The following is a 16,266-nucleotide window of genomic DNA, read 5'->3' as shown; positions in this document are numbered from 1 at the left end:
ATGGACTGGTAGTCATGAAAATACTCAGGGCTCTTATAGCATGGGAAACATTGTGTAAGCCAAAAGCTGCTGGGGGTCTAAACATTATCAACTATGAGAGATGGAACAAAGCTGCTTTGACTAAACTCCTCTGGGCTATAATGGCAAAGAAAGACAAGTTTTAGATTAGATGGATACACTGCCACTACATAAAGCAGAATGACATCAATACAATGGAGGTCTTAAAGCAGGCTAGTTGGCTAGTAAGGAAACTGTTTAAAACAAGAGAATGGTGGGCTAATGACATACCAACAATTGAATCCTTTGTTCAGAATGGGAGATTCAGCATTCAAAAGGCTTATCTTCATGCTACTCCAAGGTACCCCAAACACTAGTCATGTTGACTTGAATACTACCAAAGCAGCAATTCATTTTATGGATGGCAATACAAAGAAGGCTGGCCACAGTTGACAGACTAGCAAAATGGGGAATTCATGTGACTCACTCTTGTGTACTGTGTGGAGGTGACATAGAAGAGACACATGATCACTTGTATTTCGAGTGTCCATATTCACAAAGCTTATGGACAGGAATGCTAGAATGGTTAAGCTACCAGAGAAAGGTTGAAAACTGGGAAGATGAGGTGCAGTGGTTAACTACCAATGTAAACAACAGAAATCCAAGGAAAACTTTGCTAGGAGTGGTATTTGCAGCAGTAGTATATCACATCTGGATTGAGCGAAATGAAAGAAGATTTCAAAACCAGAGAAGAGAGGTCAAAGATAGAGCAAAAGACATTGTCATGCAGGTGCACATAAAAGGACAGAAGAAATGTAAATGGACACCAATATTGAGTACACTAAATAGTTATCCTAATTGTAATTCATAGCAACTAGGATAGGAAAAAGACCCATGAGCGTTATGGGATCTTAGTAAGCAGCCTTGGTTGCATAGGTTTTTTGTTTATTGGTTTCAGTCATGAGACCTGATCCTAGAGTCCAAAGTACATGTGATGTAAATTGAAAAACTGGTTGAAATAAAGTTTTCTTTCGACCAAAAAAAAATAATGAGAAATAAATGAAGAAAAATAAACAGAACACTATGAATATAAGCAATAAATATAAGTAGTGAAATCAGGAGAATGTGTTAAGTTAGAGAGCAGAGAGAATGTTCTTGTATATTCAATATTGTGTCTTAGATCACAATATGACAAGGATCCCCTTTATATATGAGGGGGAATCCCAACATAGTACAAATGCATTTATTACAAAGACATGGGGCTGGTACATCCATTTAATGCTATGATACGGTTCTGAACTAGCCTACTAGACTTTGTCAGCTCTTATCACGCGCCTTGGGAACCTCACATTTATCCACCGTAGCCGCTGATTTTACATTGCCTCGAGGTCGATCACCGAGGACACGCGGGGTCGAAATACCGAGCTGTGCTTCGAGCCTTCTGGGGGTGGTCCTTACAAGGCGCTTTAATGATCATAAAATCGGACCACTAATTTGTACCGTATACATAAGTAGAATCTACACATTCAAATAAAATTCTCAACAATATTTTAAAGAATTACATATATCAAAGAAATTTAACACTCTCACAAAGAAATCACATGCATGCAATTGGTACCATAGGCTTGCCCTTAATGTAAATCTCTTCTAATGTAGGCTCGCTTGATCTAAAATAAATTAGGAATTTTTTTATGGTTGTAATGTGGGCTAAAGGAGAGGAAGGATATATTTAGGAATAGTGGCTAACACTCCTAAGCACTTTGACACATCATTGTAAGCGCAAATTCTTCAATCGAAATTTTAGTTTCACAATTAAAATCATCCCTAACAACATTCCCTCTTTCTTAAAGCACTATCGCCATTTACACTCCGCTAGCAAAAAAAAGATATTTATTCATCTACATTTTTTTCCACTTTTCTTTTTCTTTTTCAATCTTCGATAGTGGTGTATTATTTTACAAAACAAGTGCACCTTTCTTCCTTTCATTGGTTCCACCCAAAAGTCACCCCACACTTAGTCCCTTCTTACTTCTTTTAGTGCTCATTTTACAATTAAAGTGCTTTAAGAGGTAAAATGATTAAAACAATGTCGATTAAGAACAAAAAGGGCATAGGCTTATAATATGGGTGTCAAATAAAGGTTTATAGGCTCAAAAGGGTAACTAGGAATAAAATATATATATGGTAAGCAATAATCTCAAAAATATCAAAGAAAGCCTAAAATAATTTCTCAAACCGAGCATTACCTAAACTTTTCGCTTCAACTCACATATCGGGCAAGTTCTAGACACAAGTACAATACATGAGCTACATAAAAACCTCACCACACATGGCATATGACTCATTAAGTTCGGTCTCCTTCCGACTCTCAAACAAAACAAGTATTCACGAAGCCACGAGATATTAAGCATTAAGCACAAAGTAAACACAAGTCAAGAAAATGAGACATAGGCATCACAAAACATGTTATCCAACTAAGCAAGGCATCATCAATAATTTCAAATCATAGGGAAGATACTACACGTGCCAAAGCCTAAATATGCTATTATCAAACAAGTCAAAGGCGCCTAGGAATCTCATCTATCTTCCTTCATTTATTTCATTCCTACTTTACTCTACAAATTAAAAAAAAAAATATTACCTGGTTCAAACTACATCCCATGGAAAAGAACCGAGGCACAAAGAAAAACTACAAGGGATTATTACTGTCTCAGGAAAACAACAACAAATTTTTTTTTGAATTTTTTTTTTTTGTATTCTTGGTTAGGCTTTAATCCCTCAAGAAAATTGTTAGGAGATCCATCATGGGGAAAAGTTCAAATTTTCTACCTTTTTTGAATTTTTTATTTTTCATACTTAAAAATAAAATAAAATAAAGCTACTAAAATACTACGCCATTAATTTACTAAATATGCATATAAAAATAAGAGGCTAGCTAACAATAAAAAGATAAGAAACTAATAATATATTAATATAATACTATACAAACCACCGAGAATCTTCCACCCCACACTTAAAACAGTGTAGTATCCCTAATGCACACAAAAAGAAAAAATAACAAAGATGGACAAGAAACTCCTTGAAAGGCCAAAGGCCGAAGAAATAGCGGCTCACGGGGTACTCAGACTTCTTCTAGGCATGATCCTTTGTGCGGGCACCCCACACTTAGTTCCAACCATCTGGCTCACTTTTGCACACTACTTATGGTTTCGCTCCCTATGCTCAATATCCTACAAACTAAAACAACACTACACAAATAATACAATAAGAAAAAAAATCAAGACTAAAAGAAAGCAGTAAAGTTGAGTTGCCTCCCAACAACTGCCTAATTTAAAGCCGCGACATGACTTGAACTACTTTTTGCCTCCAACTTGAACTTATTAATTGTACCCCTAATTTGGCTTCAAGCTTTCTGTTATACTCCCTAGGCAGCGAGACTAATTTAAGTGGGCTAAGCAACCAATAACGTGTTTTACACTTCTTGGCCTTCGGACGAGGTATGTAATTCTATCTCTCTAGCACGACGAATTCAAGAATGTAAGCACCTCGTTCCTCGTCCATGGCTCCTCCAAAGGATCAGATGACTCGATTTCCATGTCATCATCCAAACACAATGTTGAAAAATGTATGGAATGAGGACCAATACGCCCTAACTCTAGAATTGTATTACTCTTTACATCCTCATACCTACATGCACTAGAATCTTCAGATATAACATTATTTGCTTCCTCACATTGCTCTAGTGTACTTTCTCAACATAGGCATCATCAATAAAAATATGCTCGAATGATTGGCTCTCCATATTTAGCTCCTCAATTTGGCGTATAAGCTCCTTTTTCAGCTTCACACAACTCATTACTATTTTGTTGGGCATTAAACGCATCAACCTTTGCATTCAATTGAGCCTCAAGGTCGTGAATAGCAGTGCTAAATTTATCGATTTCTTGTCTCAGTTCAGCCCTTCCTTCTATAAAGTGTCTCATCCCATTAGTAATTTCCTCACGTTGAGCCTCATATATTTCTAATTTTTCAAATTGTTTCACTAGCCATGTTTGCCTCAAAATCTCTTCTTTTTCAAAAATTTCTTCTTGCTGGTATTCGCTCTCTTCATTCAATTCTTTCACATTGGCCTTCATTCCTGTGATTGTCGCCCTCATTCTTTTCATACCTTTTTTGAGTTCATCCTGTTGCTCTGCTACTTGCCTCAAAATATCCCTAATATATGCATCACATTCCATATCTTGCACTTCATTGCTCATATCAAACTCATAAACACTGTTAGAAAGATCATAATAAGGGATTAGAGAAGGATAAAAAGAATTAGGATAATTATCAATGGTCACCTTGACCACCACACATATTACAAATATTCCACTCAAAGGATTGAGATTGTGTGCACAACTCACTCCCGAGAATATTCTGATAGTTTTTCCACCAGTGAGGTCCTCCACAATATGGACAGAAATCATCAAAAATAAGAATAACCATCATTCGAATAACTTTCATTCCAAGATGCCATGTTAAAATTAATAAAAAATACTAAATAAACTAAAACAAAAAAATGAATGGATAAAAAGTTAAATATCTAATCTAGAAAAGTATCTAATTTTTAAGTCCCTGGCAACGACGCCAAAAACTTGTTGCGGCCAAACGCACATGCAAGTATACGCGGTCGTCAAGTAATAAAGTGACTAAAAGTCGGATGTCGAACCCACGAAGACTTCTTATTAACTATTAACTAGATTAGACTCTCCTAATTATCTAAACAAGAATTAAAACTAGAAGTATTTGATTCTAATCTAATTAAAATAAAAAGAAAACAATAATGAACTTCGAACAAAGAAGAACAGATTTTTATGTTATCAATGTGATGAAACGATTTACGGTTATGGGCTATCTAATATTCCTATTGTATTCTTCAATTAAATTGACTAACTAATTTATCTAGCATATTGGTTGACAGGGCTAATATCGTGCATAAGAATTTGTCAAGTTCTTACTCGCCTATTCAAGCCAACCTAACACCTATATGTCTATGAAGTTAGAACTAGCAAGAACGCATTTATAATTCCTATACATCAACCAAGTAAGGAAATTAGGTATATGTCTATCATAACTGCGAATCTGCTCCCCGATGTTCATGTTCAAGAACTTGCTCTACTCAGTCCTATATGCAATCTAGAATTCCCACTATCAAGTTCTACTCTAGATTCGTAGATAGTATTTAATTGGTGATCAAGCAATCCAGTCATTTAGTGTAGGATTGAATAAATAAACCAATATGATAGAGTAAGAAATCAAAATTAATTTCTGAATAACAATAGTCATGAAAGAACCACAACCCTAGAACGTGGAGTTTAGCTTCAATAGACATGGTAGTCAAACAACAAATCATACAAAGAAACATAAAAATTACTAAGTTTGGTGGAAGAAAATATGAAACCCGGCCTCCACGGCAGCTCTGTGGTCTCCCTTGATCAAAAGTCCCTCTCAAAAATGTTCTCCCCCTCCAAAATAGGTTTAGAACCCTTTTATAAAAGTTGGGACTATGTAGGCGGAAATAACCTTATCTGGCACGAAATAGGAGTCTTCCCAGACACAGCGTCCCGGCCAGCACCTAGCGCTGGACCTACCGCAAAAAACAGTAACGTTTTGCCGTTTTCACGTTCAAAGTCCTTCCTCACTTCAAATTGTATCTCCCCTTATCATTGCCCTACACTTGGGGGGCCAAAAGACAAAGGGTGTCCCCCCATTGTCTCCTCTCTTTTTTTTTAATTTAATTTCCTTTCTTTTTCCTCTGCGTTTTTTTCAATTTTGCTCAAAATCTCTTTATCTTCACACCGCTTTATTCCTACGTAGTTAAAATTTAATATTAAGCATAAAGTAATATAATTAACACTCAAAATAAGGTTAAAAGTATTAGAACATGAGGTAACAATGGTTAAATATATGTATTTTTACCGAACATCAACAAACCGCTCCCATAAGAATATTTCATATTACTGTCGATATGAACGGCCTGATCCCATAGGAGTAGTGAAACTTTCGGCAGGTCATTAGCCTAAATCGTGAATATATGTTTGAGTTAAGATATCATGAAACTTCCGAACAAATAAGTACAACACATGAGTAAATATGTAAAAGAAGATATAATTTACACGGAAAATCATGTAGCGCACCAAGTCTCTAGAATAGCAAAGCTCGATAAACTATGCAAGTCCACTCACACGCTGAATGATGAATTAAGCCATTTAAACAAGCAATACGAACTCAAATAGTACAGTTAAAGCATGATATAAGTCTAAGTCTATCCGGACGTATTAAAAAATCTAGAATATATACGGGTGCCTGTCACCTCGTATATACGTTGCTCCCATAACATATAGTATATAGCAAATAGAATATCTACGAGGATAAGTTCCCTCTTACAAGATTAGGCAAGAGACTTACCTTGCTCTGAAATTCAAATCAGCTCTATTACTGCTCTAACACCTCTAACCAATGCCGAATAATCCCGAATTGCCAAAAAACATGAAACTAGTCAAAACATACTCAAGAAGCCATACTTTATCAATTAGAAGAAAATTCTCTACCCTACACAAAAAGTCAAGAAACGTCAACCCCGGGCTCGCGTGTCTGGATTCTAATTTTTTTTGAAAATAAATGTTTCCCATAACTTATAGTCTTTATATAGAAAACCATATAATTTCGTTCATAAATTGACTCTCAAATCAATAATTTACCATTTCTCAACCTTGGGGCTCGAAACCCAAATTTCTACAACCCAAATACGGATAAAAATAATAACAAATGGAAGTAATCATGGGAAAATATCAACATTAATTTTAGAAACTTACTCCCTTTCGAAAACGAGAACAACGCCGTGAGAAACACCTCAAACCGAGCTCTAGAACTGAAAATATGCACAAAATACTAAAAATGTGCGATCTGCCAATTTAAAATACTGACCAGGTGATTTTGTTCATCGCCTTCATGGGACACCTTCGCCTTCCCGAAGAGTAATTTTTTACATTGACCGGTCAAACCAGAATTCATTCTTTGTGTTCGTAGGATCCTTTTTGCGTTCGCAAAGAACAAAAGTTCGCACGAGAAGTCAGTAACCTTTTCTGATATTGAAATGAGCATAACTCTCTCCTATGACATCGAAATTCAACGATTTTTGTTGTTATGGTTCCAAAATAATGATACAGATCTAATAGTTCAATCAAAGTACAATTTAGAGCTTATTTGATCAATATGGTATCATTTACACCAAAGGAAATGATGCCGAATCACCAAATAAGAGCGCGACACAATCCAAACCCTTCCGAAACTCATTGGCATCTAACCAAAACTTGGGGATAAGTCCAAAATCTTCATACAATCCTTGTTGAAATGTTTAAATCATTAAATAGAGCTCGTTAAATCCACTATTTAACTGTGGTCAACTCAAATTCTTAAGCTTAACTAGTATGCAACTCAAGTGTCTGACTCACTATTAAACACCTCGAAATAGAACCAAATTTCACACTCAAGTCTAATATGACAACATGAAATTGCCCTAAGTCTCGGAATATTAATCGAGATCCAATATCACCAAAGTCCACTCCATGTCAAACTTAGCCAATTTCAACATCTTCAAAGTGTCAACTTTCAGCAATTATCCTCAAAATTACCTAGGAACCTCAAAAATCAAATTTGGGCATATGACTACGTTGAAAATCACCATCCGGATCTGCTAGAATAATCAAAACTCCGATACAAGGTCATTTACTCAAAAGACTTTGGTCAACTCTTCCAATTTAAAGCTTTCAAATTGAGAATCACTTTTCCAAATCAATCTCGAACATCGAAACCAACCATACACGCAAGTCATAAGGTATCATGTGAAGCTATTCAAGGTCTCAAACCAGCGAACGTAATGCTAAAGCTCAAAATAATTGGTCGGGTCATTACATTCTGCCCCCACTCTCTATTTAAATATATGTCCGTTCTCGAACGCGCAAAGAGTCGTTAAAAAGCCATCAAATAACTGTATATGCTCTTCATACACACACCCATGCCACATTAATCCATATAACTCCATTAACATGATCTCGACTGAAGATTCTTCTTTCGACCTAAACCTACAAGCCTTAGAGCCAAATTCTAATATTTGAAATTCCCCCATAAGATCAGATACTTGTATGTATTCACTGTATCAATCCCCACAAGCTACATCAAGTCATAAATGTACTCCCAAGATGTAGCTACATGATGTGCCTCATAACTCATATGCCCATAACCATATCTTCTCCCGCAATAATTGTTCATTATCAGATCTGGTATCGATAACATACCTCATATTATGTAGAACCATGTGCCAAGCCTTTGCAACACTTCTAAAAATGAAATAAATGGGTATAACTCATACCTACCCCTCAGAACCAAAGTCATAGGGTCTCTCACCCGACAAGAACCATTACCAAAATCTAAGCTATCTAATGACAGCCTTATTCCAAACATACCTGATCAAATCCGATTGCATTAATTCTAGGTCTGATAACCTTGTCTCATTCAGTACAAGCTACTCGATTGACATACCACATCAAATACCATCTAGAATCTCATATAATACGATCCATGCACCAAATAAGAAATATCTCGAATATGACTAATAATGAAAAAGGAACCAGAGTACGAGGATTATCCAATTCGTGTAATAGGTATACCAACAAAAAAATATTCTACAAACATTCCACAAAGTAGAAGAAAAACACACAATATAAGTACAATGAATCGTATCAAATATCTCATCGTTGTGGCCTGCAACCCGTTTTACACATAATACCATTGCAGTTTGCAACTCGATTCAAACAGAATATTATTGCAGAGTGTAACACGATCCAAACATAATAATCTACATGGGGATAGCCATCGAGCCAAAATGCTCGTACTTACTAGACACACGTGTATCAACAACAAGCACGTCAAGTGCATAAACATAACCCTGGGGAGACGGATTGGTACGAAGAATAAAAGACAAGCACAAATGCGATGCAACAAGCAAATCAACATCTTAGGAGCCACCTCACTTGGATATCGCCACAAGGACTAAAAAGTGCCACCACATGAATGTGAATAATCAAGTGGTCTCTAAACCTCAAGAATACAGGAATCTCCATACCTGACCTTTAGCTCTACCATTAAAATGACTGGTATATCACGTACACAAAATCACCTCAGTAGAAACACTATCATAAAATCTTCTGTTTCAAGTAGCAAAACCTAAACCTCAACAGTTGTCAACCATGAAACCTCAATAGTACTAGCCAACTCTCCACACAATACAAAATACGTCTTATATAACCACCCTTCTCAGGCGATATAAGATAGTGCTAGCATTCTCTCAAACACCTGAAATCTCTCACATTGTCTAGAACTCATGACCTTACTTCTAAAACTAAATTGTAACTTGTCCATTAAATCATAATCTCATACGGCCCACTACATCTATCATGTTATCATATGAAAATATCGAGAATATCATTATCAGTACTGAATCATAAGTAGAATAAACACTCCATCAAAACCCTTCACTTACTCAAATTAGGAGAAGGTCATATCATGCAAAAAGATTTCCATAACCGTAGAATACATCAACCTGAAGTCATGGTCAAAACCATCACAAACTCTTCGGGATCCGTTTGCATGTAACCAAGCCATCAAAATTGAATCCCTCGAATTCAACAAGTCACGCAGACTGCCAACCCAAAAGTATTGCCACAAAAACACTTGTAAGGCCCTATCATACCAAAGGAACGGATCAGTTTCATTATGACGTTGATCCAAATCACTGCTAAAAAGATCCAACATGTTTAGATTCCTCTGACTTGCCTTCAAGATAGCACTTCTCTTTCCCAACACACTATGGATCTCAATCAACACTTATACCAGGTGACCCCAACACGAAACCACATTGTCTTAAGACCCCTAACCACTTTATTCTCGTGCATCCAATAGTACCTCAAACTGAAATCCCTGCTCTGAAGAGACATTCTACAAATCTGAAGTTGTTTCCTCCACTCTCTAAAACTGCATCGCCAAAACGATAATGATGTAGAAATACTCGAAGTCTCTTTCACAATCCAATGCAACTCTAAATCCTTAGGTACCACGTCTTAGATCTCTAATCCACTAGAACCATTCTTGAGAGTCGCCCACTCTGACTTAGTTCTGACTACATATTCAAATAACTAGTGCTCCATTATCACATGAATACTTCAAAAGAAGCGCCCAAGCGAATCCTTTAAATAAGTTGAAATATAACACATATCCATCAAATTTCTTGCTCTTATTACCCCTAATGTCATCTTCCTCAAGTCATAACTAATCAACAAAAGTACCGGAATCCAAAAACATCAAAAACTCATGACCATGTGACCCAACTATTGATGGTAGGCTCCCCCACTTGACTTTAAGATACGATCACATAACCTAAGAACCTACAATGACTTCTCTTCCTCAGCCACCATGATCTCACGTTGTTATTCTAATGAATTTTTCATAAGCTCGTGTTACACCAGTCATAACACATCCTAAATTATCAGCGCCAAATGCACAGTCAACCTCATGATAGTTGCGCCATCTCCCTCAAGCGATTAAGACCCACATTATAGTCTATGCATCTCACTGGATCGAAGGTAAAACTCTTCATATGAACTTTATAAGAAATCAAACAACCCTAAACCTTCTCACAGGAGATATCCCACCTGTGTAACCCCATATCGGCATCCTTAAATGACCTTGACATGGGCATAACCACTAAATGTAATTGATTAATCCTTCTAAGTCCACACTCGTCCACCAGCCATAAGAATCCATTCGTTCCATCAAAATCAACTAAAGGTCCAACAATACGTTCAAAACTAGAGACTATATTGCATCGGTAAATGATAATCAAGCATTCACATTCCCTCTGCACTCCAAGTAAGCCTTTTCGCCACATTCGAACTTTCTAAGTATAGAGCCAGTAACCTAAATGAAATGCATAGACTTAGTCATTTGGATCAACTCCTTCGCACCATCAATACTAGGAAAACAAATCCGACCCTAAAGTTGGAATACACCATCATCTCTGATGACCACTACTTAAGCACCACCTTGCAACACCTTGTCTCCAAGTACAAGCAAATGGAGACCATCATACTGACGAGCCATAATACATTTAAACAAAGATGACTGCGCATAACACAAGTGAGAACTCACTATGCTCGAAAATACCCAATCTCGCAAATCCAACGGCCAAGGCCTGAACATCCATAGCCCTAATGCCTCTCCTCCGCTGGAACCAATGTCAACCTTCCAATCATGAACCGATTAATCCTTCTCCTAATCATTCATTACCGCGAAACATAAGTTAACACCCTATCATTCTGCAGCAGCACCACGCAAAAATCGACACCCGAAGCATCACAATACATTGTGTATAGCCCTAAACCTGTGGTAAGTACCAACACTAGGCTGAAATAATTGAACACTTTTCCATAAGGAGATGATAGTAGTTCTCCCTTATAACACTGGGAAAATATCATGCACCATATCTGTAGCATAACCACATCTCGTTGGTGCCCAACTGATTTCGAGTGCTCGACATTGTGTACAAATGAGTAGGAAGAAACTGAAGATATAAGCTTCAACTGAAATAAATTCTCACGATAAGGCATCAAGAAAGGTAAGTTCTCCTAACAGTCTTATAGCCTCTCGAAGATATGTACAGACGTCTCTATATTGATCTGCACGACTCTACTAGACTTGCTCATGACTCGTGAGTCCTAAGCAACCTAGTGCTCTGATACCAAATATCACAACCCAATTCCCACCATAGGCCGTGATGGCACCCAATGTTATCGTAAGGCAAGCTATCAATAAATCAACACGCTAATCGATAGTTCATAACACATTTTGAAACAAGTGATAAAATAAATAAACGAAAGTTTTTCATTTTCATTATAAAATACTGACCACATCTTACAAGGTTTGAACATGATCAAAACATAAAACAGAATGTCATACAAAAATGCAACCATGAATAATGGTCTAAACCCCCAAAACCAAGTGTAGTATCTACTGGAATATACAATGCTACTACAACAACTGTCTGGAATAGGAAATAGACAGAATACAGTAAATGAATAGGAAGAGGACTCTGTGTGCAGTGGATTGTAACATAAAAAGCAGCACACTAGAAGGTCTCCTCAGCAACTGTCTCTACGCGCATATATGGCCACCAAATGTACATGTTATAGTACAAGCATAATTAGTGCATAAGTGTAGTATGAGTACGTAAATTAACACGTACACAATAAGTAGCTAGTCTAACCTCGAAGAAGTAGTAGCGAGGGGTCGACATCGACACTTACTAGTGGTCCAATAATCAAAGTACAATAAAAGTGGACAGGTATGAAGCATAGCAAGTAGCAACAAAATAGATAAATATGTATGTCATGATCCTCGGTAGGAGAATAAATACGAAATCATCAAATACCAAAAATTGTCTCGAATGGAATATATGTGATCAATATCAGGTGCAAAATCCAAATTTGAGTCAGGATAATCATATATGCACTGACTCCCTATCAAAATATTACGCACGATTCACCCGAGGGGAAATACCAGATCTCATAAGAGTGGTGTTACATGATACTGTCGAGGTCGTACGACCTGATCCATAAGTGTATCTCATAATACTGCCGAGGAAAACGGGTTGATCCCAAAAGAATGGTGTTACATGATACTGTTGAGGTCGTATGACCCGATCCATAAGTGTATCTCATAATACTATCGAAACGAACGGCCCGCTCCCATATGATTGTCATAATATTGTCGAGGCAAACAATCTGATCCCATAAGAATGGTGTTACATGATGTTGCTGAGGTTGTACGACCGGATCCATAAGTGTATCTCATAATACCATTGAAGAGAAAGGATCGCTCCCATAAGAATATTTCATAATACTGCCGAGGGAAAATGCCCGATTCCATAAGTGTAGTGAAACTCTCGTCGGATCATTAGCACAACTCGCGAATATGCGTACCGGTTAATAAATCATGAAATTTCCGGACAAATAAATAGAACATGAGAGTAAATTATAAGAGAGGATATAATTTCCGCAGCTAATCAAGTAGAGCGCCATGTCTCCAAAATAGCAAAGCTTGGTAAACTACGCAAGTCTACTCTCAAGTTAAATCATAAATTAAAGCATTTAAACAGGATATATTAACTCAAATAGTATAGCTAAAGCATGATATAAGTCTAAGTCTATCCAGACATATACAAATCTAGTATACACATGGACGGTTTTCACCTCATATTTACGTAGCTCCTATAACACATAACATATAGCAAATAGAATACCTACGAAGATAAGTTCCCTCTTACAAGATTAGGCAAGAGACTTGTCTTGATCCGAAATTTGATAATCAACTCCAACAACGCTCTAATACCTCAAATCAATGCTGAATAATTCAAAACTAACCTGAAAACATGCAAACTAGTCAAAACATGCTCAAAAGCTCATAATTTATCAACTAGAAGCAAATTCTCAATCCCACACGAAAAGTAAACAAATGGCAACCCCTCAAATTAAGAATTTACCATTTCTCCACCTTGGGGCTCAAATCCCAATTTCGACAATCCAATACATATAAAACGATAACTAACGGAAATAATCTTGGAAAAATATCAAAATTAAGCTTAATTACTTACCCTCTTTCAAAAATGAGAAGAATGCCTTAAACCGAGCTCTGAAACTCAAACTATGCTTAAAATACTTATAATGTGCGATTTGCGAATTTAAAACACTGACCAGGTGATTTTTGTTTATCGCCTTCGCGGGACACCTTCTCCTTCACGAAAAGAAATTTTTGCATTGACCGATCAACCCAAATTCCTTCTTTGTGTTCGCGGATCCCTCCTCGCATTTGCGAAGAACAAAAGTTCGCATCAGAAACCAGCAATCTTTTTCAATACTTAAATGAGCATAACTCTCTCATACGATCTCGGAATTCGACGATTCTTAATGCTATGACTTCGAAATCACAATACTAATCTAATGGTTCAGTAAAACAAAATTTAGATATCATTTGGTCAATATAGTGCCCTTTATGTCAAAAAAATAACATCAAAACACCAAATAAGAGCGCAACAAAACTCAAACCCATTTGAAACTCATCAGAATCTAAGTAAAATTTGCGAACAAGTCCACAGTCATCAGACAAATATGTTAAATATTTAAATCATTAATTTGAGCTCGAGTCCACTATTTGACTGTGGCCAACTCAAATTCTTAAACTTAACTAGTATGCAACTCAAGTGTCTGAATCACTCTTAAACACCTCACGGAATTTCTCCAAATTTCACACACAAGTCTAATATGACAACACGACCCCCCCCCCCCCTCCTTCCAAGGCTCGAAACACCAAACAGAATCCAATATCACCAAAGTCCACTCTAAGTCAAGCTTAGCCAATTCCAACACCTTCAAGCGCCAACTTTCGACAATTATCCTCAAACTCACCTAGGAACCTCAGAAATCAAATACGGGCATGTGCCTAAGTCAAAATCACCATTTGAGTCTATCGAAACAACCAAAACTCTGATCTGAGGTTATCTACTCAAAAGTCAAACATTGGTCAACTCTTCCAACTTAAAGCTTCTAAATTAAGAATCACTTTTCCAAATCAATCTTGAACCTCTCAAACAACAACACCAACCATAAACGCAAGTTATAATGCATTATATGTAGCTAATCAAGGTCTCAATACCGCCGAACTGAATGCTAAAGCTCAAAATGACTGGTCGGGTCATTACAAATAATTTCCTAAAGGCACAAAAACAAACCAATCAAACAAGGTACAACATTTTTTCTTTCATAAGTTCATATATAGAAGGTAGGATTCACAGACAGTTATATTGAGTCTGATCAGGTAAAGATCAGAGATTGAACCGGTTGAAGAAAGACATTATCCAAGATGCTAAAAGCAAAGATTAGGGAAGACCAGCAAAAAAGAAGAGTGTAAGCAGATATCGCTACAGCTGCTGGAAACCCCATCAGTATGACACCATGAGAGATAATTAAACAAGAGCTAAAACCTAAGAGAATGACGTATCTCTTAAACCAAAATGCTTAATTGGCCTAGCGAAGCAGTGTGATCTTATTGGTTGCAGATTTTTGGGAAAACTTATGTATTTCTGCTAATGGAAGTCTAATCATCAACAATATTATTCTATAGATTTCTCGGTTCAAGGTCTCACACGATCTCATGCTAGCACACTAAAATTATGGCTAATTGTGAACTTGCAGGATACTGATAGCAGTAGTTTCTCTTATAGTTGCTAAGGTTGAATTGTTAATCCATCTCTTTCTTAGAAAGTGAAGATAGTTCATGGAGTCAGTTAATCTCTTTTGCCGATACATTCCATTTATTTTTTTGATCTACAAACTTTCCTCTCGGAAAAGTAAAACTTTGTTTGATATTCAACAGTCAGCACCTTAGTTTCTTTCCGTATGGAAATGAAGATCTCATCATTGTACACGATGCCTTTGACTATGGTGATTGTCATTTAGCTCTTGCTGTAAGTCATTGTAGTTTACTGGATAATTCATAACATGCTTGTTGCATTCTTGTTTTGTTGTTAAGTAAAGCTCTTGCCAGTAAGATGTACTAGTATTTTTAGATTCCAAAATATGGGATTTTGAGAATGTAAACTGAATGAAGGAGCTATTAGAAATGCCAAAGTGGAGACCTGAGAGGCTGTTGCTACTGGGTTCACCTATGTATGGTTTGATTAAAGTTGTGTAATTACAATTATGATTCTCCTATAATACTATTTGTTTTAGTGTAAAAGTGTTTTGCTACACTAGCTACTTTTGCAGTCGGAACATAAATATTGTTTTTTTGGACTCAAAATACATTAATAAGTGTAAAAAAAAAGTTACCTTTCTATGTATAGCGTTCAAATACAAGACGCTATACCTTAACGGTAACTTTTGCCGTTAAAGTATAGCGCCTTGTATTTGAACGCTATATTACCTGACGATTTGACTGCCATATATAGCGTCTTCATTTCATACGCTATACATAGCGTATGAAATGAAGACGCTATACCCCTAATTAAATAACGTCCTTCGTCTTCTTCCCCGACTGTCACACCTCCTTTTTCCGCGCCCGAGGGGCGCAGGGGAGTTTTTTCCAATTAAAGGACAATCGAAACGGGATTTATTTGTT

At 36.7% G+C, this 16,266-nt stretch overlaps 1 protein-coding gene across 1 annotated transcript; it reads left to right on the top strand.

Moving 5' to 3' along the window:
- Nucleotides 1-212: 212 nt before the first annotated feature.
- On the top strand, nucleotides 213-868 carry LOC104248941 (uncharacterized). The gene is made up of 2 exons (XM_009805295.2): nucleotides 213-358; nucleotides 436-868. Exons 1-2 carry the CDS (start codon nucleotides 213-215, stop codon nucleotides 866-868), a joined length of 579 nt encoding a protein of 192 aa, XP_009803597.2.
- Nucleotides 869-16,266: the final 15,398 nt, after the last annotated feature.

Source organism: Nicotiana sylvestris, chromosome 7 (genome assembly GCF_000393655.2).
Source record: "Nicotiana sylvestris chromosome 7, ASM39365v2, whole genome shotgun sequence".
Taxonomy (NCBI): Eukaryota; Viridiplantae; Streptophyta; class Magnoliopsida; order Solanales; family Solanaceae; genus Nicotiana; species Nicotiana sylvestris.
The sequence above is the reverse complement of the archived record's forward strand: the minus strand, read 5'-3'. Positions and strand labels throughout refer to the sequence as shown.